Here is a 24,723-nt window from a genome sequence, read left to right as displayed (position 1 = left end):
GCTGTAGAGTGAAAATTTCATTTTAGTAGTCTCTGCTGCTTGTGTTCTTCAGTGAGCTTCTGTGCACAGTTCATCTTGTATGGGTACATATGGAGGTCACTTTTAAGAATGCGTTGAACGGAGCGTCTGGATATTCCCAGTTGCACTGCTGCCTTTCTACACGATTTCCCGGGACTTCTCTGTACAGTAACTCGTACCGCTTCAATATTTTCCGGCGAACAAACAGGCTTAGTCTTAGGTCACTTCGCTTCCAATATTGTTCCTTCCTGTACAATTTTATCGTACAACCTGTGTATGGTCTTCTTGCAAGGGACCCATCGTGTGTTAAACTGTTGTCGTAAACGTCTCTGAGTCACAACAAGGCTTTTCGTTTCATGAAAAAGTAATATTATTGCCGACCGCTGCTGTGTCGTCAGTCTTCCATTGTCAGCCATTGCTGCTTACTAGTCTCCTAGCGGCAGTGTCGTGAATTACACGTCATTTCGTAACTCATTTGTTTTTCCCAGCTCTGCTGGTACTGCTGTAGAGATCCCAGCGGGACAGCTAATTTGCGTCGTAACTTGTGAAAGAAACAATTGCTAACACATTTCGTGCGCCACCCTGTATTTAAGGACCAACAGCCAGCTCGTCAGCATTGGCCGTCATGAGGCGTTGCCAGCATTCTCAAAAATTTTAGAAAAAGTAATGTACAGGCAGCTTCTCAACCATCTGACCACAAATAACATATTATCAAGAACACAGTTTGGATTTCTGAAGGGTTCTGACATCGAGAAAGCTATTTACACCTACAGTGAAAATGTACTTAATTCATTAAATAACAAATTACAAGCAGCAGGTATTTTCTGTGATTTGTCAAAGGCATTCGATTGTGTGAACCACAACATCCTTTTAAATAAATTAGAATTCTATGGTGTCACGGGCAGTGCTGCAAAATGGTTCAAGTCATACCTCGCTAACAGGAAACAAAGGGTGTCAGTGCGAGGGACTAGTGAATTAAGTCATTAGTCATCATCAGAATGGCAAGAAATTACATGTGGTGTCCCACAAGGATCCATCTTAGGGCCATTGCTTTTTCTTGTGTACATTAATGATCTCTCATCAGTTACACTGCCAGAAGCAGAGTTCGTTTTGTTTGCAGATGACACAAGTATTGCAATAACTAGTATGTCGAGTGTAGTTCTAGAAAGATCTGCTAATGATATTTTCATGGAAATTAATAAATGTTTTAAAGCCAACTCACTGACATTAAACTTTGAAACGACTTACCATATGTAATTCAGTACCTGTAAGAGGTTTCCACCCAGCATATGCATAAATTATGAAGAAGAGCAGATAGAAGAGGTTGACAGGCTTAAATTCCTGGGATTACAACTTGATAATAAATTCAGTTGGGAGGAGCACACCACAGAACTGCAGAAACGCCTTAACAAATCTGTATTTGCAGTTTGAGTGTTAGCAGACATAGGCGACATAAAAATGAAAAAGCTTGCATACTTTGCCTACTTTCATTCCATAATGTCATATGGTATAATATTTTGTGGTAACTCTTCAAGTCAAACAAAAGTTTTCAGAGTCCAAAAGCGTGTAATATGTATTATTTGTGGAGTAAATTCACGGATGTCCTGTAGAAACCTCTTCAAAGAACTGGGTATACTAACTACTGCCTCTCAGTATATTTACTCCTTAATGAAATTTGTCCTAAATAATATCTCTTTTTCCAACGAACAGATCAGTTCATACATACAATACCAGGAACAAAAATGATCTGCACAAGGACTTAAAAGCACTTACTTTAGTTCAAAAAGGGGTCCACAACTCAGGAACACTCATCTTCAATAATTTGCCAGCAAACATAAAAAATTTAGTTACAAATAAAAACCAGTTTAAAAGGGGCCTGAAAGACTTACTAGTGGCCAACTCCTTCTACTCCATTGACGAATTTTTTAATAGAAACAAATGATGTATATATTCATACTATTAGTATTGTTATTTCAGCTTAAAAAAAATTGACATGTTCCACTTCCACGAGGATCTCCTCAGCACGGATCTATGGAACGAAAAACTAATCTAATCTAATCTACATCTACATCTACATCTACGTGATTACTCTGCAATTCACATTTAAGTGCTTGGCAGAGGGTTCATCGAACACCTAAACCTTTCTGTTCGAGCTCATTCTCTTATTTTATTTTGATGATCATTGCTACCTATGTAGGTTGGGCTCAACAAAATATTTTCGCATTCGGAAGAGAAAGTTGGTGTCTGAAATTTCGTAAATAGATCTCGCCGCGACGAAAAACGTCTTTGCTTTAATGACTTCCATCCCAACTCGCGTATCATATCTGCCACACTCTCTCCCCTATTACGTGATAATACAAAACGAGCTGCCCTTTTTTGCACCCTTTCGATGTCCTCCGTCAATCCCACCTGGTAAGGATCCCACACCGCGCAGCAATATTCTGACAGAGGACGAACGAGTGTAGTGTAAGCTGTCTCTTTAGTGGGCTTGTTGCATCTTCTAAGTGTCCTGCCAATGAAACGTAACCTTTGGCTCACCTTCCCCACAATATTTTCTATGTGGTCTTTCCAACTGAAGTTGTTCGTAATTTTAACACCCAGGTACTTAGTTGAATTGACAGCCTTGAGAATTGTACTATTTATCGAGTAATCGAATTTCAACGGATTTCTTTTGGAACTCATGTGGATCACCTCACATTTTTCGTTATTTAGCGTCAACTGCCACCTGCCACACCATGCAGCAATCTTTTCTAAATCGCTTTGCAACTGATACTGGTCTTCGGATGACCTTACTAGACGGTAAATTACAGCATCATCTGCGAACAACCTAAGAGAACTGCTCAGATTGTCACCCAGGTCATTTATATAGATCAGGAACAGCAGACGTCCCAGGACGCTTCCCTGGGGAACACCTGATATCACTTCAGTTTTACTCGATGATTTGCCGTATATTACTACGAACTGCGACCTTCCTGACAGGAAACCGCGAATCCAGTCACACAACTGAGACGATACCCCATAGGCCCTGCAGCTTGAGTAGAAGTCGCTTGTGAGGAACGGTGTCAAAAGCTTTCTGGAAATCTAGAAATACGGAATCAACGTGAGATCCCCTGTCGATAGCGGCCATTACTTCGTGCGAATAAAGAGCTAGCTGCGTTGCACAAGAACGATGTTTTCTGAAACCATGCTGTTTAGGTATCAATAGATCGTTCCCTGCGAGGTGATTCATAATGTTTGAATACAGTATATGCTCCAAAACCCTACTGCAAAACGACGTCAATGATATAGGTCTGTAGTTCGATGGATTACTCCTACTACCCTTCTTAAACACTGGTGCTACCTGCGCAATTTTCCAATCTGCAGGTACAGATCTATCGATGAGCGATAATCTAAGTTACGCAGAGGCTGTGTCACTTAGCGCAGCCACCAGTTCGAACTCGTCACTGCCATCGCGATCATGGTAATAGTCACCATCGTAATGCAGCTTGTTGCATAGGACGCGCCAGAGTGACACTGCGACCGTAACTATCGTCAGACGCCGTCAACAGGCAGCCGTTTGTCACATGAGTCGTCACTTGGGACGCATTGTGCTAATGCAGTGTCGCCATCGCCTTGGGACTCTGCCGCCACAACTCGCCATGATCGGGGCAGGAGCTGGGGAGCCTGACCTGGCGATGCCTGACAGCTGTTGCCGGGGATGTCCACGGAGACAGGTCACTGACCTGTCCCGCTGCCACGCCCCCCAGCCGCCAGCACTATAGGGGCCTATGGCACGTGGTCCCAGCTGCCGCAGTGAGGCTGGAGCGCTGCTGTCGAGACAGCTGATTAGTTACGCCAGCGCAACTTAAGACGAAGCAGCAGGCCTATATCTCTGACTTCGATCTGTTGTAGAATTTTGGAACATGTTTTTTGCTCGCGTATCATGTCATTTCTGGAAACCCAGAATCTACTCTGTAGGAATCAACACGGATTCCGGAAACAGCGATCGTGTGAGACCCAACTCGCTTTATTTGTTCATGAGACCCAGAAAATATTAGATACAGGCTCCCAGGTAGATGCCATTTCCCTTGAATTCCGGAAGGCGTTCGATACAGTTCCGCACTGTCGCCTGATAAACAAAGGAAGAGCCTACGGAATATCAGACCAGCTGTGTGGCTGGATTGAAGAGTTTTTAGCAAACAGAACACAGCATTTTATTATCAATGGAGAGACGTCTACAGAGGATAAAGTAACCTCTGGCGTGTCACAGGGGAGTGTTTCAATATATATATATAAATGACCTAGTAGATAGTGGCGGAAGTTCCATGCGGCTTTTCGCGGATGACGCTGTAGTATACAGAGAAGTTGCAGCATTAGAAAATTGTAGCGAAATGCAGGCACTTGGTGCAGGGAGTGGCAACTGACCCTTAACATAGACAAATGTAATGTTTTGCGAATACATAGAAAGAAGGATCCTTTATTGTATGATTATATGATAGCGGAACAAACACTGGTAGCATTTACTTCTGTAAAATATCTGGGAGTATGCGTGCGGAACGATTTGAAGTGGAATGATCATATAAAATTAATTCTTGGTAAGGCGGGTACCATGTTGAGATTCATTGGGAGAGTCCTTAGAAAATGTAGTCCATCAACAAAAGGAGGTGGCTTATAAAACACTCGTTCGACCTATACTTGAGTATTGCTCCAGTGTGGGATCCGTACCAGATCGGGTTGACGGAGGAGATAGAGAAGATTCAAAGAAGAGCGGCGCGTTTCGTCACAGGGTTATTTGGTAAGCGTGATAGCGTTACGGAGATATTTAGCAAACTCAAGTGGCAGACTCTGCAAGAGAGGCGCTCTGTATCGTGGTGTAGCTTGCTGTCCAGGTTTCGAGAGGGTGCGTTTCTGGATGAGGTATCGAATATATTGCTTCTCCCTACTGATTATACCTCCAGAGGAGATCACGAATGTAAAATTAGAGAGATTCGAGCGCGCACGGAGGCTTTCCGGCAGTCGTTCTTCCCGCGAACCATATGCGACTGGAACAGAAAAGGGAGGTAATGACAGTGGCACGTAAAGTGCCCTCCGCCACACACCGTTGGGTGGCTTGCGGAGTATAAATGTAGATGTAGATGTAGGCACACATGTGAACGTCTGTCAGTCACCTCAGTCGCCACCTAGAATATTACGAGTGGAAACAAACATCGCCCAGAGGACTCACAACCAATCTGTAGCAGTTGACCAATAAAAGTTATTATTCTGTCATATGGAGCCATCCATGGACCCACCCTCACGATCCTGTTCCTCACGCCTAGTAGAGAACCCATGTTGGAATGTTGCAAATGGCAGAGGACACCTGTGCCTGTTAACAAGGTCCATTTAGACCGTTATCAGATGTGGCCATCTACACATTTCACTACTGCATAATGCTACATTACAGATTTACACTTCAAGATTGTGATTTCTCTGTTCCCTATCATTAAAGCGCTATTTTAGTAGAGGAAGGCTGTCTTCTTTGTCTACATCTACATACATACACCGCAATCCACCATACGGTGCGTGGCGGAGGGTACCTCGTACCATAACTAGCATCTTCTCTCCCTGTTCCACTCCCAAACAGAACGAGGGAAAAATGACTGCCTATATGCCTCTGTACGAGCCCTAATCTCTCTTATCTTATCTTTGTGGTCTTTCGGCGAAATGTAAGTTGGCGGCAGTAAAATTGTACTCCAGCCTCAAATGCTGGTTCTCTAAATTTCTTCAGTAGCGATTCACGAAAAGAACGCCTCCTTTCCTCTAGAGACTCCCACCCAAGTTCCTGAAGCATTTCCGTAACCAGTAACAAATCTAGCAGCCCGCCTCTGAATTGCTTCTATGTCCTCCCACAATCCGACCCGATAGGGGTCCCAAACGCTCGAGCAGTACTCAATAATAGGTCGTATTAGTGTTTTATAAGCGGTCTTCTTCGCAGATGAACCACATATTCCCAGAATTCTACCAATGAACCGAAGACGACTATCCGCCTTACCCACAACTGACATTACATGCTTGTCTCACTTCATATCGCTCTGCAATGTTACGCCCAAATATTTAATCGACGTGACTGTGTCAAGCGCTACACTACTAATGGAGTATTCAAACATTACGGGATTCTTTTTCCTATTCATCTGCATTAATTTACATTTATCTCTATTTAGAGTTAGCTGCCATTCTTTATACCAATCACAAATCCTGTGCAAGTCATCTTGTATCCTCCTACAGTCACTCAACGACGACACCTTCCCGTGCACCACAGCATCATCAGCAAACAGCCGCACATTGCTATCCACCCTATCCAAAAGATCATTTATGTAGATAGAAAACAACAGCAGACCTACCACACTTCCTGGGGCACTCCAGATGATACCCTCACCTCCGATGAACCCTAACCATCAAGGACAATGTACTGGGTTCTATTACTTAAGAAGTCTTCGAGCCACTCACATATTTGGGAACCAATCCGATATGCTTGTACCTTAGTTAGGAGTCTGCAGTGGGGCACCGAGTCAAACGCTTTCCGGAAGGCAAGGAATATGGCATCCATCTGATATCCTTAATCCGTGGTTCGCAAGTTATCATGTGAAAAAATGCTCTTTGTGCCTACCTGTGCTCCATATGGCGACAGAAGATCCCTGACAGCTGGAAGCAATGTTGCCAATTTTAAGGCGCCACCACTGCTGCCATGGTTGCTAACAACTGCAGCAGCACTGAGGGATTGCCATAGAATCGAGTTCCATGGTGCATGAAGGAACTGTGACAAACCTACTTTAACTGTCATCTTTTTCTCTCGCCATAGATACTGTGACTTCCACATCTTGCAAATAATTCAGCTAAAAAGTTAACGTTTCAAATACATTATAGAAATATGAAATACATCATCGTCGAAATAAAGGGAAACAGTGGTCCAGGGAATGTCGATTTTAATTCTATTTAACGCCATTGCTTGGCAGCAGATACACATCACTTCATTATCGATATTGGTGTGTTATTATGCGCAGATGTGCAGTGTAACGTCAACAGTCCCATCAGTAGACTGTTTATGTATGAAGTGTCAAAATATTGGATGTTATTTCTGAACATGATGTATGTTTTCCTCATTTGATCTTAATTTATATCGCCCTGCTGGTGCAATCGTTTTATTCTGTGGACTTAAAGCTCTAAATCAATAAATATTTCGTTGCTCAGGGGGTTTTAGTTACTAGGCTATGGGTCATTTTCATCTCTGTCCATTAAAACATTCCACAGCATACAGACTGGTATCTTAAGTATCTGGATCTCGACTCGTGTACTTACGCATAATTTCTAAGTTGGGAATGTTAGCATTCTGCTCTCCATAGACTGGCTTGAAAATTGTCTAGTTTTGCTTAATATTGTAGTTCAATAAACTATACAAAGTGTTAGCTAGTTACATCGCACTGGTTGTTGAGTACCATGGTTTGTCAAATACCTCAAGAAGACTGGAAATCATATTGTTGGCCATTTGCATGTCTATCCCTTCATCTGTTTTGATATTCATGTCCCGCGCAAAGTGCTGATGCCGAAGGTAAGTGTATGTCCACTACACTTTCGTAGAGCATTTTAACTGTTTTGCATGAAACAAATAATGTACTAAACAACAGGATCATGAGTACTAAGAAGCCAGCCAGAGTATTTTAATAAAATCTATAATTACAACCTATCAAGCGCAACCTAACAGCAGTTGAGTGCAAATGTACTTTCTTCTTTTTTTAAATGCAGGTTTGGAGCCTTGCGCAGATAGCGGCTGCATCATATGCTTTGTTCCTGATGGGCAACACTTATTCCGTATATACGACTTGGGCAGGTAATAATGTGCACTTAATATTTGCATGCTACGAAAAATCATTCTTATTCCAAGCAAAATGGAACCTAGTCAATATGTAGTTTACCTAATAGCCTAACTTTATCAAGTTTATGAAAACTTAAATATAAGAAACATCATTTCTTTTAAGAGTTTTTTTTAAGTTTATGGGTATGTGGTCTTAGCTGCCTTGTCGGCTGACGCTGCATAGGGTGCTGTGAAGACTGCACAACTTTTATTAAACTTCAACTCCACTCACAAATATAAGGTCGTGAGGTGGCACAGTCAGAACACATCTCGTCCCATCATTGCTGACATTGTCCACACTGCACCGAATAACCTGCAAGGCTCTCTCCACAGCCAGCCCGAAAGGTTTCTTCTACTTCTTCTTACCTTTGTTTCTTCAGGTCGCGGTTGCTGTGTTGTTTCGATTTAATACAGTTTGATGTCTTCTTCTCTTCTATTTAAAGCTTCCTTCATTGATTTTTCCATTCAATTTCTTATCATTTCTATCATTTCTCCTTTCTTTCTTTTCTAAAATTTATTTTTCACTCTTTCTCTTCTAGTGTAATTTTAAATGGCAAGCTTAGTTCTGCTTGACTTTTGTGCACTGACTTTCTTTCTTTTTCAATTTGGTACTTTCACAAGGGGTGAATATCAAGAAAATGAGAGATTATTTTCTTTCTTGCGTTGTCTTTGGACTTAGTAGCAACACCTGAACAAACAGTATTCGTTTCCTGGTTTTGGATCGCTTTGAATTTTTTACTGCTACTGTCTGCGAATTTACCTTGTTTCTCTTTCTTTATTGATTTATTATTTAGCATAATCAGATAGGGCCATATGGCCCCCACTTACGTCTCGCAAGAAACAATACATACCAAAAACTTTTACACAACGATTACAGTAGCAACAGTCTGCATTAATAGTAACAATAATCTTAATGTTGCTGTTAGGTGTGTTAACACGAGGCTTGAGAAGGCACTGATAGCAGAGGATATGGCTCGTATTGCGGTGGTGCCAGTTAAGTCTATCAATAGATCTGATTTCATGAGGCATGACCTCCACCTCATTAGATACGGGAAGCGGAGGTTGGCAGGGCTTATAGATGATGGTGTAGTGAGTGGTAGTGGGATCACTCACGGGAAATTTTCTGTAGTTCGTGTTAGAGCTGCATCTTTTTGAGATTGAAGTCAGCTGATAGGCATCCCTGCTTAAAAGAAGTCTCTTTAAGAAAGTAAGCTTCAAATAAGGTCAGGTATCCAAGTAGTGAAGGATCTTGCATGTTTCATCGTATAAGAGGTATCAGAGCTAACTGCTTATACATGCTGACTCTGATGTTGTTGGTATATCAGAACACCACTTAGAAAATGTGACAATTCAGAGGCTTCCTTTACCAGGACACAGATTACCTGGCTGTTTTTCAAGGAGTTCTTTGTCGAACAGAGGAGTGGCCATGTACATAAGAAACAACATCGATTGGAGTCCGTAGATGTGTCAGAGCACTGCACTAAGAATCTGAATGTTGTTCAGGAGCAGCTGAATATAGTAAAACATAACTTCTAACTGTTGTCATTCATGGATACCCTAACTGACTTTAGAGCATTTCTGCTCAGGTTAGAGAGGTTCGTGGTTCACTTTATAGGAAGTAAAAAAAGTTAGATGCATGTATTAACGTTGTATGTGACTATGCAGACTATTTTTTTCCAGTGAAGTTGCAGGGGAACAGTAGCACAACCATAGACGATATTTTTATTCATTCTTAATTGCTTGATGAGAATTTCTGTTACTAAAAGGCTGGATGGCCTTTAGATCGTGATGCACAATTTTTAACACTAAAAAGTTTTTGTACTCAAACAAATATTATCTATAATTACAAACTATGTAGAAAAGCTAATCCAATGGCAATAACGAGTTTTTTGAAATGCATTAAGGAACAAGAGTGGTGATGTTTTCAGTGCTCATAATATAGATAACAAATATAATGCTTTCCATAACATATTTCTCAAGCTTTTTGAAAGTTCTTTACATCAGAACGTTCAAGATGTGGTACTAGCAGTAAAAGACAGCGTGAATGGCTGACTAGTGGAATAAGGATATCATGTAGGACAAAGCAGGAATTACAATATATCAAGATGTTAGAAGTAGCCACAATCAAGCTACAGTAGCCCATTTCAGACATTACTGTAAGATTTAAAAATGTTATTACGAAGACAAAGAGTATCTAATACACAAATAGAATGGCTAATTTCCAGGACAAAATTAAAACCACATGATCAGTCGTGAAGGAAGTGTCTGGTCAGCAGCCCAAGACTGAGGATATGTACTCCAACTTCTCTCCGTTACCCTCTCAAAAACGTGTCGACATGTCCACAGAATTGTCTCATTATACTCTTTAAATGATGCATCGATCTTTACTGTAGCTACAATATTTTGCTCTACATATATGCATACGTTTAATATACAATCTATCCCTTTGTGTGTGCTAGTGGGAAGATCCGAGGGACGTCCAGAGAGTGTTCTAGCCCGATAGTACCACGTGCCCCGGCAGGCTGCTTTATATGCCGCTGTGCCTACAAACCATCCCATCAAAGGCCACCACACCCCAGAATACACAAACAAAACACACCATCCAACAAGAATCAATAACACTACTACTCAGATACATGCTACGTCATGTCACAATCACCCCCATCGAAACTCTTTAGTTCTGACCGTTATGCGCTGTTGGCAAGATGTAAGATGTGAGAGGAGTTGTTGAACAGTGGACTTAAAGACAGTTTTTGACTTGTGAGTTTAGCAAGTAGAATGCCAAATTTGACAGTGGTGCAGACTATGTTGAAGAACAAGAATGACGCCGTAGTCACCCCATGTTTTTCCACTGCGTGATTCAGATCGTCAGTCACTTTTATAAGAGCAATCATCAAGCTCTGCTTTTTCCAGAAACCACACTGGTATGCATCTATTGTGTGTTAAGTACTTAGTAGGCTCACTGTGGACTGTGTATTCTAAAGCCTTAGATAATGCTGGTAGAATGCAAAAGTCCCTGTGATCGCAGGATTCTTTGGTAGTTCCTTTTTGAGTGATGATTCTTTGAGACCCTGCACCCACACTCTTGGGAAGATGCTGAGGGTCTCCTGGACTACTGAGAAAATTGAGGACCTTCACTGTAACATTGTAATGTCCTGTGGCTGTGAAGTGTATTCATGGAACTGACACCTTGGTCTTATTAGAGCTTACCATCTCCAGGAGAAGTTTTTCGTTTGTAACAAGCAATGATTCTTTAAGGGAATCGATGGTATGTGCTCTTGTGTGCTGGTCATAGTAGGATGTTGACATGGCGAAATACTAAATTAGACCCTCAATAAAAATTATTGGTACATCTGTAAATTTGAGTTTTCGTATTCCTAGACCTCCTAGATTTTTCCACGAGATGGCGGGCCTGTGAAAGTCCCCAGTTAATGAGTAGGCGTAAAAGACTTTTACATTTATCATGGAGTGACTTAGCTCATTTGCGTAGTTGCTTGTGGATGAGATGGTTGTACGAGGTCGGGTGCTGCTTATATGGCCTGTTTGCTGTGTCTGCGATTCTCTTAAGTTGTTTGAAGTGATCTGTGAGCCAAAGTTCAGGCGTTCTCCTCACTATTATACACTCCTGGAAATGGAAAAAAGAACACATTGACACCGGTGTGTCAGACCCACCATACTTGCTCCGGACACTGCGAGAGGGCTGTACAAGCAATGATCACACGCACGGCACAGCGGACACACCAGGAACCGCGGTGTTGGCCGTCGAATGGCGCTAGCTGCGCAGCATTTGTGCACCGCCGCCGTCAGTGTCAGCCAGTTTGCCGTGGCATACGGAGCTCCATCGCAGTCTTTAACACTGGTAGCATGCCGCGACAGCGTGGACGTGAACCGTATGTGCAGTTGACGGACTTTGAGCGAGGGCGTATAGTGGGCATGCGGGAGGCCGGGTGGACGTACCGCCGAATTGCTCAACACGTGGGGCGTGAGGTCTCCACAGTACATCGATGTTGTCGCCAGTGGTCGGCGGAAGGTGCACGTGCCCGTCGTCCTGGGACCGGACCGCAGCGGCGCACGGATGCACGCCAAGACCGTAGAATCCTACGCAGTGCTGTAGGGGACCGCACCGCCACTTCCCAGCAAATTAGGGATACTGTTGCTCCTGGGGTATCGGCGAGGACCATTCACAACCGTCTCCATGAAGCTGGGCTACGGTCCCGCACACCGTTAGGCCGTCTTCCGCTCACGCCCCAACATCGTGCAGCCCGCCTCCAGTGGTGTCGCGACAGGCGTGAATGGAGGGACGAATGGAGACGTGTCGTCTTCAGCGATGAGAGTCGCTTCTGCCTTGGTGCCAGTGATGGTCGTATGCGTGTTTGGCGCCGTGCAGGTGAGCGCCACAATCAGGACTGCATACGACCGAGGCACACAGGGCCAACACCCGGCATCATGGTGTGGGGAGCGATCTCCTACACTGGCCACACACCACTGGTGGTCGTCGAGGGGACACTGAATAGTGCACGGTACATCCAAACCGTCGTCGAACCCATCGTTCTACCATTCCTAGACCGGCAAGGGAACTTGCTGTTCCAACAGGACAATGCACGTCCGCATGTATCCCGTGCCACCCAACGTGCTCTAGAAGGTGTAAGTCAACTACCCTGGCCAGCAAGATCTCCGGATCTGTCCCCCATTGAGCATGTTTGGGACTGGATGAAGCGTCGTCTCACGCGGTCTGCACGTCCAGCACGAACGCCGGTCCAACTGAGGCGCCAGGTGGAAATGGCATGGCAAGCCGTTCCACAGGACTACATCCAGCATCTCTACGATCGTCTCCATGGGAGAATAGCAGCCTGCATTGCTGCGAAAGATGGATATACACTGTACTAGTGCCGACATTGTGCATGCTCTGTTGCCTGTGTCTATGTGCCTGTGGTTCTGCCGGCCGCGGTGGTCTAGCGGTTCTGGCGCTGCAGTCCGGAACCGCGGGACTGCTACGGTCGCAGGTTCGAATCCTGCCTCGGGCATGGGTGTGTGTGATGTCCTTAGGTTAGTTAGGTTTAAGTAGTTCTAAGTTCTAGGGGACTTATGACCTAAGATGTTGAGTCCCATAGTGCTCAGAGCCTGTGGTTCTGTCAGTGTGATCATGTGATGTATCTGACCCCAGGAATGTGTCAATAAAGTTTCCCCTTCCTGGGACAATGAATTCACGGTGTTCTTATTTCAATTTCCAGGAGTGTATTTTTAAAAGGTGCATGTTTATCGTGTAAATTATTGAGTCTCTTAGTGCTTATAATTTAGTTATTTCCTGCCGCTTTCTGCCAAGGAACAGTATATGCATCAGCTTTAATCTCGTATGTACCCATACATTTAAAACCTCTAAGTATCTCCACTTGCAGTTTGTTCCTTCAACATTCCAAGGAAGTCATGAATATTACATCATGACCAAACAGTGGAGGTGCAGAGCTCTGATCAATGGGAATTACTCTGTATGGAGATTTGGTTGTGCGTATATGGATAAACATGTGGTGTCTGCTGTGTGATGAGTTAAACCAAATGGAATTGAGCAGAAAAATGCAAACCTAAAATTTGAAAGGGATGGACAGTTGTTTAGACATTTTACACTTACATGCATGATTTACTACCCAATAATGACGTATGAAAATTTGTGCTGGGCTCAGACTCACATCAGGATTTCCCAGTTATTACGAATGGTCACCTTAACTACTTTGGCTATCCATGCACGCTTCCAGGACTGATCCAAACCTCCAGATGTCATCCTTATACCGTAGTCCACTTAATACATCACCTAGTGCTCGCAACATTACTTGGATTCCCCCAACGAGGACAATGACACAATGAGGAATTGAGATCAATATTATTATGATCATATACTTGCCTAGGCCTGTCTCATTCTTCCTGTTGTGGCACAAATTTTCATTTGTCACTATTGTGTAGTAGATTGATATCTGATACAGCCAATGTCACTGTGAGTGAATTAATTTCAAAACAGAAAATTTGTTCAAGTCTCTGGCTACAGTTGTGTTTTCATACAAAGCGCCAAGATCTGTAAATGCGGTTTCAAAGCTAGCGAACTGAAAAATTTTGGGTGGCTTGTGTATAACACGAACGGAGTACGTTCTGTTGAGACATTTAATTTCAATGAATTCATATTTTGGCTGTTTGTCCACAATTTTGGAAGAGAGCACGACCTGGGAAAACACGTTTTCGCATGTATATGCTACCACACCGCCTGCTCGTCTGTTATGTAGTCATGTGTCAGAGAAACACAGCCGTCAAGATGTACAGTGCTTGAAGAGATACTCGGCTTCAGGCTATCTTTGAAGGAGGATGACATGAAGGTTGAGGTCCAGAAATATGTAGCAGAACTCACACTTAGTCAGGTGGACTGCTGAGGATTCCATGTTTGCATGAACGAGATGTAGCAGAGCCCTCGCTAGTCGTTCCTACTACGAACCTCCAGGTAGGAGGGAGAACTTCTAGTGGAAAGTTTTAACGTCATCTTTTCAGCAATTTTACCACTAGTTTACCTCGATGATTGGCCTGGTTCAGATATGGACTCATTAAATCTTAACTTTTTTGTTATGTTTCCTTGAAGCTGGCAAGCTTTCAATATCCCTGCTTTAGTGAGAAATCCCAGGTATGTTTTCATCAAGGCCTACAGGGATACCAATCACGTCATCACCAATAAAGACAGTAGGACGATCCTGAAGGACACTATAAGTGTAAGGACTTGTCCGATGACGTGCTACAAGAAGAAACAGGAGTCGTCAGGGAAGAGATAGAGATTAGAGTCAGAATTTAAAAGAGGTGTTGATGCCTTAAGACCGAATGAGGCAGAAGGGATATGTAACATTCCGCCATAACTTCTGCAATCATTGGAGGAAGTGGCAACAAAATAACTATTTACACTTGTGTGTAGAACATATAAGATAGGTAATATACCATCAGACTTTTGGAAAAACATCATCCACAAAATTCCGAAGATAGCAAGAGGACACAAGTGCGAGAATTATCACACAGTCAGATTAACACCTCACGCACTAAGTTGCTGACAAGAATAATATACAGAAGAACGTAAAAGAAAATTGAGGATCTGTTAAATGACGATGAGATTGGCTTTAGGAAAGGTACAGACGTCAGAAAGGCAGTTCTGACGTTACGGTTGATAATGGAAGAAGATTGAAGAAATATCAAGACACATTCTTGGGATCTATCGACCTGGAAAAAGCATTCGACAATGTAAAATGGTGTAAGATGTTGGAAAGTTTGAGAAAAATAGGGGTAAGCAATAGGGAGAGACGGGTAATATATAACATGTAAATGAACCAAGAAGCAACAATAAGACTGGAAGACTGGAAGACTGTTCAATTTACACACCGAAGAAGCAGTGACAGAAGTACAAGAAAGGTTCAAGAGTGGGATGGAAGATCAAGATGAAATGATATCAATGATAAGATTCGGTGATGACATTGCTATGGTCAGTGAAACTGAAGAAGGATTACAGAATCTGTTGAAGGGAATGAACAGTCTAATGAGTAAAGAATATGTGTTGAGAGTAAGTCGAAGAGAAACTAAAGTAACGAGGAGTATCAGGATTGAGAACGGTGAAAAACATAGGGAGTGGGAATGGCAAAGTAGAGGATGTTTAGGAATTCCACTACCTAGGCAGCAAAATAACCCACTATGGACGGCGCAAGGTGGACATAAAAAGCAGACGAGCACTGGCAGAATAGGCATTCCTTTCCAAGAGAAGTCTAATAGTATCAAACATAGGCTTTAATTTGAGGAAGAAATTTCGGAGAACGTACGTTTGGAGCACAGCGTTGTATGGTAGCGAAAAATGGACTGTGGGAAGGCTGGAACTGAAGAGAATCGAAGGATTTGAGATGTGGGGCTACGAGAGAACGTTGAAAATCAAATGAACTGTTAAGGTGAGACCTGAGGAAGTTCTCCGCAGAATCGGCGAGGGAAGGAACATATGGAACCACTGACAAGAAGAGGGGACAGGATGATGTGACATCTGTGAAGACATCAGGGAATAATTTCAGTGGTACTATAGGAATTTGTAGAGGAGAAAACGTGTAAAGGAAGACAGAGATTGGAGGAAATCCAGCAAATAAGGAATATGTAGGTTGCAAATGCTACTCTGATACGAAAAGGTTAGCTCAGGTGAGGACTTCGTACTGGGCCGTATGAAACCAGTCAGAAGTCTAATGACTCCCAACAACAAGGTTAATATTTTGCTACTACTTCTCTAGAATCATTCAACATACTTTCGAAAACAGCGAGATGTTCCTCACTCAGTCAAGAAGTGCTCAGAATCCTCCTTAGTATACACTTATGAGAAGAATGGCTATATTCTGGTGGCTTGAAAACCTTCCACAGTCTTCTCAATAGTTCAGACCATGTTGTATACAAAAAAAAAAAACTTTATAGTTGGTTACAATGTCTAAGTCTATACAGTGTCTCTTTTCACATAACAATCTTACTGAGACATGCATGCATGCAATTTTCATGTGTCGCAAACAGCTGGCGTCAATCCAGATCTGCAGAACGTGAATCTTATCGTAATATAAGTATAACACTAAGCGAATAGGTCCAACGAAGTCCTACATTGATCACCACTGGTTTTTCTTCAGTCCTACGGAGTATTGAGTCTTCAGAGGACTGGCATTGGGTGGCAGAGACTCCACTGTTATAAAATATTCCTCGCAAAAGTTCACAATTGTAGTTAATATTTGAACAGAGTTGCTGGCAAAATAGTAAACTATTCATTAAATAAATTCAAAATATGGTATTCAGGCTGTATTCGTTTGCTGTATAATTGTGGGGCATACAATATTCTGACAAACACTTTGCATAATGCAAAGATATAAAAAAAGTAATAAATCAAGAAATAAAACAGATACAGATACGTAGCTTTCAAAGGTGCTAGCTATCGTGCAATGCTATCGTCTGAGATATCGTTTGTTGAAGTCGCATGAAGCGTTTAAAAGTTTTTAAATAAGAGGTTTATCGAGAAAATATTTTGTCACTGTAAATTATTAACTTCTGTTGTTTTAAGGGTACTGAAGTTATTGTTGTGTCATTGTTGTACTGTCCGCCCCGGTAGCTGAGTGGTCAGCATGACAGACTGTCAGTCCAAAGGGCCCGGGTTCGATTCCCGGCTGGGTCGGAGATTTTCTCCGCTCAGGGACTGGGTGTTGTGTTGTCCCAATCATCATCATTTCATCCCCATCGACGCGCAGGTCGCCGAAGTGGCGTCAAATCGAAAGACCTGCACCAGGCGAACGGTCTACCTGCGGGAGGCCCTAGCCACACGACATTTCCATTTTCCATTGTTGTACTTCATTATGGGATCACCGATGTATTCAGATTTTCGTTAATATCTGATTGTAAGTTATCATAGGCCCTCAGAGAGGTGTATGAATCCATCTTTCAGCTTGTCTGACATTCAGCCATTTTTGGTGTATCTCCTGCACAATGGTTATGTGAGCATCAGCTCTCCAAATTCCCAGATGTGGCATTCACCCATTTTCGGCAACACGCTCCTTCTGTCTGCACCTGAACTTACCTGATACGGTCAAATGACTTCCTCGTCACACTGACTTGCACCCAGCCCAGCAAGCAAATTCATTTCTCCTCATTACCAGCCCTAGGTGGACGAATACCTCACCCACATGCTCATAAGGTTATAAAGTACACTAAGGTGTAGAAGCGTTTCCCCTGAAGGCATCTCACAGACCCCATTTTTTACCTCATAAAAAGATGTGAAGTTACCAAAAAAATATTTTCACTTTAATTTTATTTGTCAGTTCCCCTTGACGTAGTCAAATTTCCCGGTTTTTTGAAGGACAGCCTGTGTCTTTTCAAAACGCCTGTCACACATTCTCTTTCCTCCATTTTCTTTACACTGTGAGGGCGGTCAGCAAACTGATATGTGATTCACATGATTTTCTTCCTTGTCATACTGAACAACCAGATCTCTGCATAAACTTGCCAGATTTTATTTCATTTCATTAGAAAAAAGGTTCTTGAACATCCCAAGAGAACTAGACACACTCTCCTGAAAAAAATGAAGAAAAAAAAGATCTATAGGTTACTGCACTTGCAATTGAATAATAATGAAATTTTGTCTTCTTCGATATTGAAATATTGCAATGAAAAAACTTGTGCGAATGATATAAGACTTCATGGAAGTTAATTATTCGGACAAGAAAGCAAGTTCCTGTGACAATGAAAAAATTTAATTTTGATGGAATCACTGTCGAGTTCAATAAATTAATAAATCTCAAATGCGAAAGTTATTAACATGTAAATATAGCACAGTCAGTAACAAAAAAAAAAAAAAAAAGGGAGGGCATCAGGCTAGTGAGTGTGCTGGGTGATGTCACTGTGCACTATTGTGTGACCAATTAATTGAGCACAAATTTTATGCAAAAGATAAAGAAAACGATAATCATATTAATATCAGGGGGGTTCAGTCTTTGGTTAGCAAAGAGTTACCGATAGGATACGAATAGTATATAATTTTGATAGTTTCATGTATCTCTTTTAGTTTTGTTGAGTGTCCAATGGGAATAGATGGAAAGATGTTACCATTGTGAAGCGAGACACTTTTCAGGCGTCTGGTGGAGCTGTCTATAAAATGCCGGCAGTATTTTTTTGATTCTTCTATAACCCGATCTGAATGAGTAGACTGGGAATGTTACTGCATTATACAAATTCTTCGTCTTGGCTGAAATACTACAGAAGACCTGCTTGTCTTATAGCATATACTGAAATTTTCACTTCTGGACTAGGACAGTCGTTTTCTTCTAGCCTGGGTGCCAGAAGTTCTGCTCCATTCTTTAACAAATTAACATATCATGCCAGATCATTTAGTTTCTCCTGAGTGAATAATTCAGGTGTAGAAATTTCTCCTGCACAAGATGCTCTTGCACTCCAACCCCTGTATTTCTTCAGGTTCTGACATTACAGGTTCAGATATTTTAGTAAACATTGTTATAGGAAAGTCACTTTGTGCCACAAATCTCTTGGCTGATTCTAAATTTGGAGACTCCAGATTACGTTTTCCACAATCGAAGACACTCTGAACAACATTTACAAACGGCGTGGGGAGCCCATGGTCTGTCTTGGTCTCCAAGCAGTATTCAAAAATATGGAAGATATACCTTCTTTACAAAATCTGTGATGTTCCAGCTTTGTTTCTGTAGGCAGTATTCACCACAAATGTAAAAGAACACAATGTCATTGTTCATCCATCCTCTTTATGAAGAACTCATATTTTCTTGAAACAAATACAAAAAAAAATTTAAAGAATTTAGTAGAATGTTTAATTGAGAAGTATTATAGAGTGTGAAAACTTAGATGAAAATACAGGTCAACGATACCAATGGAAAATCAGCATCTATGGGAAAATTTAATTAAAATCAAAAAACATAAATATCTTCATAACTAGAGACAATTCGGAAAAAGTAAAGCCATATTCGGATTCAGGATCTCTGAAGTATGATAAATGTCTTCCGATATCTTCGGCAACACTTATTTTTTGTAGAGCTCTGTTATATGTACCAAGGATAATAATTGATACAAGCGATTGGCAATGTTACATGAGTCTCCCCTATTGCGATAGAAAACGTTAACAAGTTCACACACAAGGTTTCAAATAGCAACTTAGCAAATAAGGCTGAGACACTCGAATATGATTTGGGACTAAAGGGTATGGACGGCAGTTTCAGGAGCACAGTGGATAAAGGGCTACCTATGGCTCAGGGTGAGTAATGTATTGTTTACTGTTTGTATAATTTAATGTCAATAGATGCATAATAAAGTCTTATTTGTGCATAATAATCTCTTACACATTAAGGCATAAGACTAAATTCCAAGTGTAATGCATTTTGTGTCAAGATATTTCACATCAGTTGGGCTAGAAACATGGTTTTTAATATACCTGTAGACAAAAATGCATGAATACAGACCCTATACCATACCATATTTCAATGGAATGCAGTATTACAGACAGCTCTTCAGTGACTAACAAATTAATTTACTAACAGTGTTTGCAAATGCTGTGTGTTAAATTTAATCCAAACACAAGAGAATGTCCGGATAATTAAATTTTCTGGTTAATGTAAAACCATTCTTTGCAATTGTGAAGCTGTAAGTGATAAAATAGTGGGAGTGAAAGTTAATTTTAAAAGTAAGCAGGGGCCAGACTGCAGTTAAGAGTTTTGAAGGGCATGAAGCGAAGGCATGAACTGAGACAAGGTTGTAGGTATTCCCGTTTTATTCAGTCTGGACAGAAAGCAATATCAGAAACATACAATAAACATGAAAACGCTGTTAAAGTTCAACGAGAATAAATAAAAACTGTTTGGTTTGTTGATTAAGTCTTAATTCTGTCAGTGGCATTAAACAACATGGAAGATCAGTTGAATGGAATGGATATTGGCTTGAAACAGGTTGCAATACAGACATCAATAGAAACAGAACAGGGCTAATGGAATGCAGTTGAATTAAATTGGATAATGCTGTTAGAATTAGACTAGGACGAGAGGTGCAGAAAATAGTAGGTGCACAACACTAACGTGTGGTAGCAAAAGTAAAGAGGATGTAAAATGCTGGTGTAATAATCAGAAAATCTTTCCCAAAAAAATAGAAATATATTCTCATCAAACAGAAATGTAAGTGCTGGAAAGATTGTTTGGGAGTATTTGTCAGGAGTATAACCTTATATGGTAGTGAGATACATGTGGCAAACAGAACAGTCAAAAAGAGAATAGAAGCTTTTTAAGTGATGTGCTACAGAAGAACGCAAACGATTGGATGAGTAGAACTAATGAAAATGTACCAAGTCTAATAAGGAGAAAAAAGAGCTATATGGTGTCACTTTATTAGCAAAAGGGAGAGGCTGATGGGATACTTACTGAGAGGCCAAGAGATACTTAATCTACAAATGGAGGGTAGTGGTGGGAGGAACATTGTAGAATGAGAGCAAGGTTGAATAGAGAATTCAAGTACGCACAGATATGGGTTCCTGTAGTTAAGCAAAAGTGACGATATTTGCATAGGATAGAGTAGCATGGATTACATCACACCAGTTATTCGACTTTGGAAATGCCTTGTGTAAGATTACGCCACATTAGTAATTTACATGTAGTCCATTTTTTAAAATTTCTTAATCAAACTTTCCTAATAATCTATGTTTGTTTCCGGCTCTCCTTTTTCCACTTGGCCATCCTCTCTCCTGTCACTAACATGAACCTGGATTCTAAAGGTTGATCAAAATCCATAGCTTCCAACAATGGACAAGTAATTTGTGATCACGGAACTAATGTGGCGAGTAAGTTGTATACCGAATGAACTTAATTAATCACTTCTATTGAACTACCAACCCTGCTGGTAAGAACACAGTACAAACCAAAAGTCTTCACTTTTATACTGGAATTAATGGACACTGCAGTCCATTTTCCATTTTGATTTCTTCATTGCATTTTATATTAATATCTTAGTTATGAAAAAGGTAACTAAAATTTTATCATGTTTCTGTTTCAGCAACTGACAAAATAGTAACTGCATACCTCACATATTACGTTATCGAGGTTATCTGTGACATAATTCTCATCATTGGAGCCGTTAAGGTAAAGTGTCTACAGAAATACATTCATGAGAAACTGCACAAAATTTAACTTTTTTTAGTAACTTTTCATTCCATTCCTGCTGTTTGAAGTGAAGTACTGTGATTATATTTCTCTACGTTATTCTTATTACTGCTGACTCTACAGTAGTACAGGGTCTGTACCGATTCTGGTCTAGTTATTTATGACCTGTCATCCTTAATCTCCGCCGCGCGGTCTAGGGCGTCTTGTAACGGTCCGTGCGGCTCCCCCCGTCGGAGGTTCAAGTCCTCCCTCATAGCGTAAGTTAGTTTAAGTTAGATTACGTAATGTGTAGGCTTAGGGACTGATGACCTCAGCAGTTTGGTCCCATAAGACCTTCCCACAAATTTCCAAAAATTCCTTAATCTCCTATTACGAATTACTTATGATAGCCTCTCTCCCTCCCTCTCTGCCTCCCCCATCCCGCCCCCCCTTCTAACTGGGACAAGTGCCTTATGTATAAATGACCCTTATCACTGACATAATTAGTATGCTTTCCCCCCAATATCTTGGACCCAAGATGGCTCTGTCACAGTCCAATATAGTCCACTTATGATACGTATAAAATGGTTTGCAAAGCAAACCAGTTTTCTTGTTAAAATGATTACTATATTGATTTAATACGTTATTTAAACATTATAACTGTGAGCATTGTGTAACTTCAACCAGAGACTTATGACACTACGCAATCAGCTGAATTTTTTCTCCTGCTACTGGGTTGAAAATTTATTCCGTATAGCACACTACTGGCCAATAAAATTGCTGCACCACGAAGATGACGTGCTACAGACGTGAAAATTAACCGACAGGAAGAAGATGCTGTGGCGATACCTGCAACGTGCTGACATGAGGAAAGTTTCCAACCGATTTCTCATACACAAACAGCAGTTGACCGACGTTGCCTCTTGAAACGTTGTTGTGATGCCTCGTGTAAGGAGGAGAAATGCGCACCATCACGTTCCCGACTTTGATAAACGTCGGATTGTAGCCTAATATTTTAAGCTGTACATAGCTTTCTGGTCATGTTCTTGCGCTGATCGGACGTTGTACATTTGCCACAAATGTAGCAGAAGCAGTCCGGACAATTCACACAACTGCTCTTATTCATCTTTCGTTTACTGAATCACCAAATCGTCTTACACGAAATCACATAACTGCATGTTACTGCAGCTGTTGATTAATAAAACACAGAATTCCATAAACTATTGTCTAGTCACCTCTGAAACAGACTGATTGCGGTTTATCGTAACGCGACATTGCTGCTCGCGTTCGTCGAGATGCAACGATTGTTAGCAGATTATGGAATCGCTGGGTTCAGGAGGGTAATTCGGAACGCCGTGCTGGATCCCAACGGGCTCGTATCACTAGCAGTCGAGATGACAGGCATCTTATCCGCATGGCTGTAATGGATCGTGCAGCCACGTCTCGATCCCCGAGTCAACAGATGGGGACGTTTGCAAGACAACAACCATCTGCACGAACAGTTCGACGACGTTTGCAGCAGCATGGACTATCAGCTCGGAGACCATGGCTGCGGTTACCCTTGATGCTGAATCACAGACAGGAGCGCCGGCGATGCTGTACTCGACGACGAACCTGCGTGCACGAATGGCAAATCGTCATTTTTTTTCGGATGAATCCAGGTTCTGTTTACAGCATCATTATGGCCGCATCCATGTTTGGCGACATCGCGGTGAACGCACATTGGAAGCGTGCATCTGTCATCGCCATACTGGCGTATCACCCGTCGTGATGGTATGGGGTGCCATTGGTTACACGTCTCGGTCGCCTCTTGTTCGCATTGACGGCACTTCTAACAGTGGACGTTACATTTCAGATGTGTTACGACTTGTGGCAACCGGTTCTCTAACTCCGAGGCGGGCCGTGCACGCTCGGCTTCAAACGCTCACACAATCGTTACTTTTTGGAGTTGTTGCATAATATTTTGGGAGTAAGTCTTCAATGTTTATACGTTCGAATTCCGTAAAAAGGTCGAGTTTTCTCAGCCGTCACCCTGTTGTTCCCCCTTAAAAGATGCCAACCCACTGGCTTCGACAGATGTGTTCGCTTCGCTGGAGATACACTGCACACAATTCGCGGTCCCACACGGCAGGGCTCAGCTTCTGGGAGTGTTGGAGCAACCACCCAAGTGGTGTCGAGTCGTCTCCTTCGGCTTCTCTTTTGAAGACGTTTTACACTCTGAGCGCTGTAGCTCTTGTTTGCTTGTGTAGCACTTGGCGCGTCTCTGGTTCGGCAGCCATAACGAACACTTCACAAACAATACACTCGTCCACGCACGTAAACTGCAGAAGAAATCACCACTACACGTACAAACAGTCCCGGATCTACAATATTTCTGAACCAAAAACTTGATAGTGGTGCCATCCCCCCTCCCACTCGACAGGAACTCAAAAACTAAAAAAAAAAGATTTTTTTCAAAAATACGTTGATTCTGTAGCGCGTATCTTTCTGAAGAGGTTGCTATACGGGGTGTTACAACAAGGTCCGGCCAAACTTTCAGGAAGCATTCCTCACACACAAAGAAAGAAAATATGTTATGTGGACATGTGTCCGGAAACGCTTACTTTCCATTTTAGAGTTCATTTTATTACTTCTCTTCAAATCACATTAATCATGGAATGGAAACACACAGCAACAGAACGTACCAGCGTGACTTCAAACACTTTGTAACAGGAAATGTTCAAAATGTCCTCCGTTGGGACATGCATCCACCCTCCGTCGCATGGAATCCCTGACGCGCTGATGCAGCCCTGGAGAATGGCGTATTGTATCACAGCCGTCCACAATACGAGCACGAAGAGTCTCTACATTTGGTACCTGGGTTGCGTAGAAAAAGAACTTTCAAATGCCCCCATAAATGAAAATCAAGATGGTTGAGGTCAGGAGAGAGTGGAGGCCATGGAATTGGTCCGCCTCTACCAATCCATCGGTCACCGAATCTGTTGTTGAGAAGCGTACGAACACTTCGACTGAAATGTGCATGAACCACATGTTGTGTCGTACTTGTAAAGGCACATGTTCTAGCAGCACAGGTAGAGTATCCTGTTGAAATCATGATAACGTGCTCCATTGAGCGTAGGTGGAAGTACATACTGACGAAACTAAAATGAGCTCTAACATGGAAATTAAGCGTTT

At 41.9% G+C, this 24,723-nt stretch overlaps 1 protein-coding gene across 1 annotated transcript in view; it reads left to right on the top strand.

Annotated features, from left to right (window-relative positions):
* LOC126106682 (uncharacterized) overlaps positions 1 to 24,723 on the top strand; it is a 379,708-nt gene that overhangs the window by 324,530 nt on the left and 30,455 nt on the right. The window contains exons 9-10 of the mRNA XM_049913049.1: positions 7,777 to 7,861; positions 21,464 to 21,549. Coding sequence (XP_049769006.1) covers positions 7,777 to 7,861; positions 21,464 to 21,549 — 171 coding nt within the window. The remainder of the gene's footprint in view (positions 1 to 7,776; positions 7,862 to 21,463; positions 21,550 to 24,723) is intronic.

Source organism: Schistocerca cancellata, chromosome 10, assembly GCF_023864275.1.
Source record: "Schistocerca cancellata isolate TAMUIC-IGC-003103 chromosome 10, iqSchCanc2.1, whole genome shotgun sequence".
Lineage (NCBI taxonomy): Eukaryota > Metazoa > Arthropoda > Insecta > Orthoptera > Acrididae > Schistocerca > Schistocerca cancellata.
This window is presented reverse-complemented; position numbering and strand designations above follow the sequence as displayed.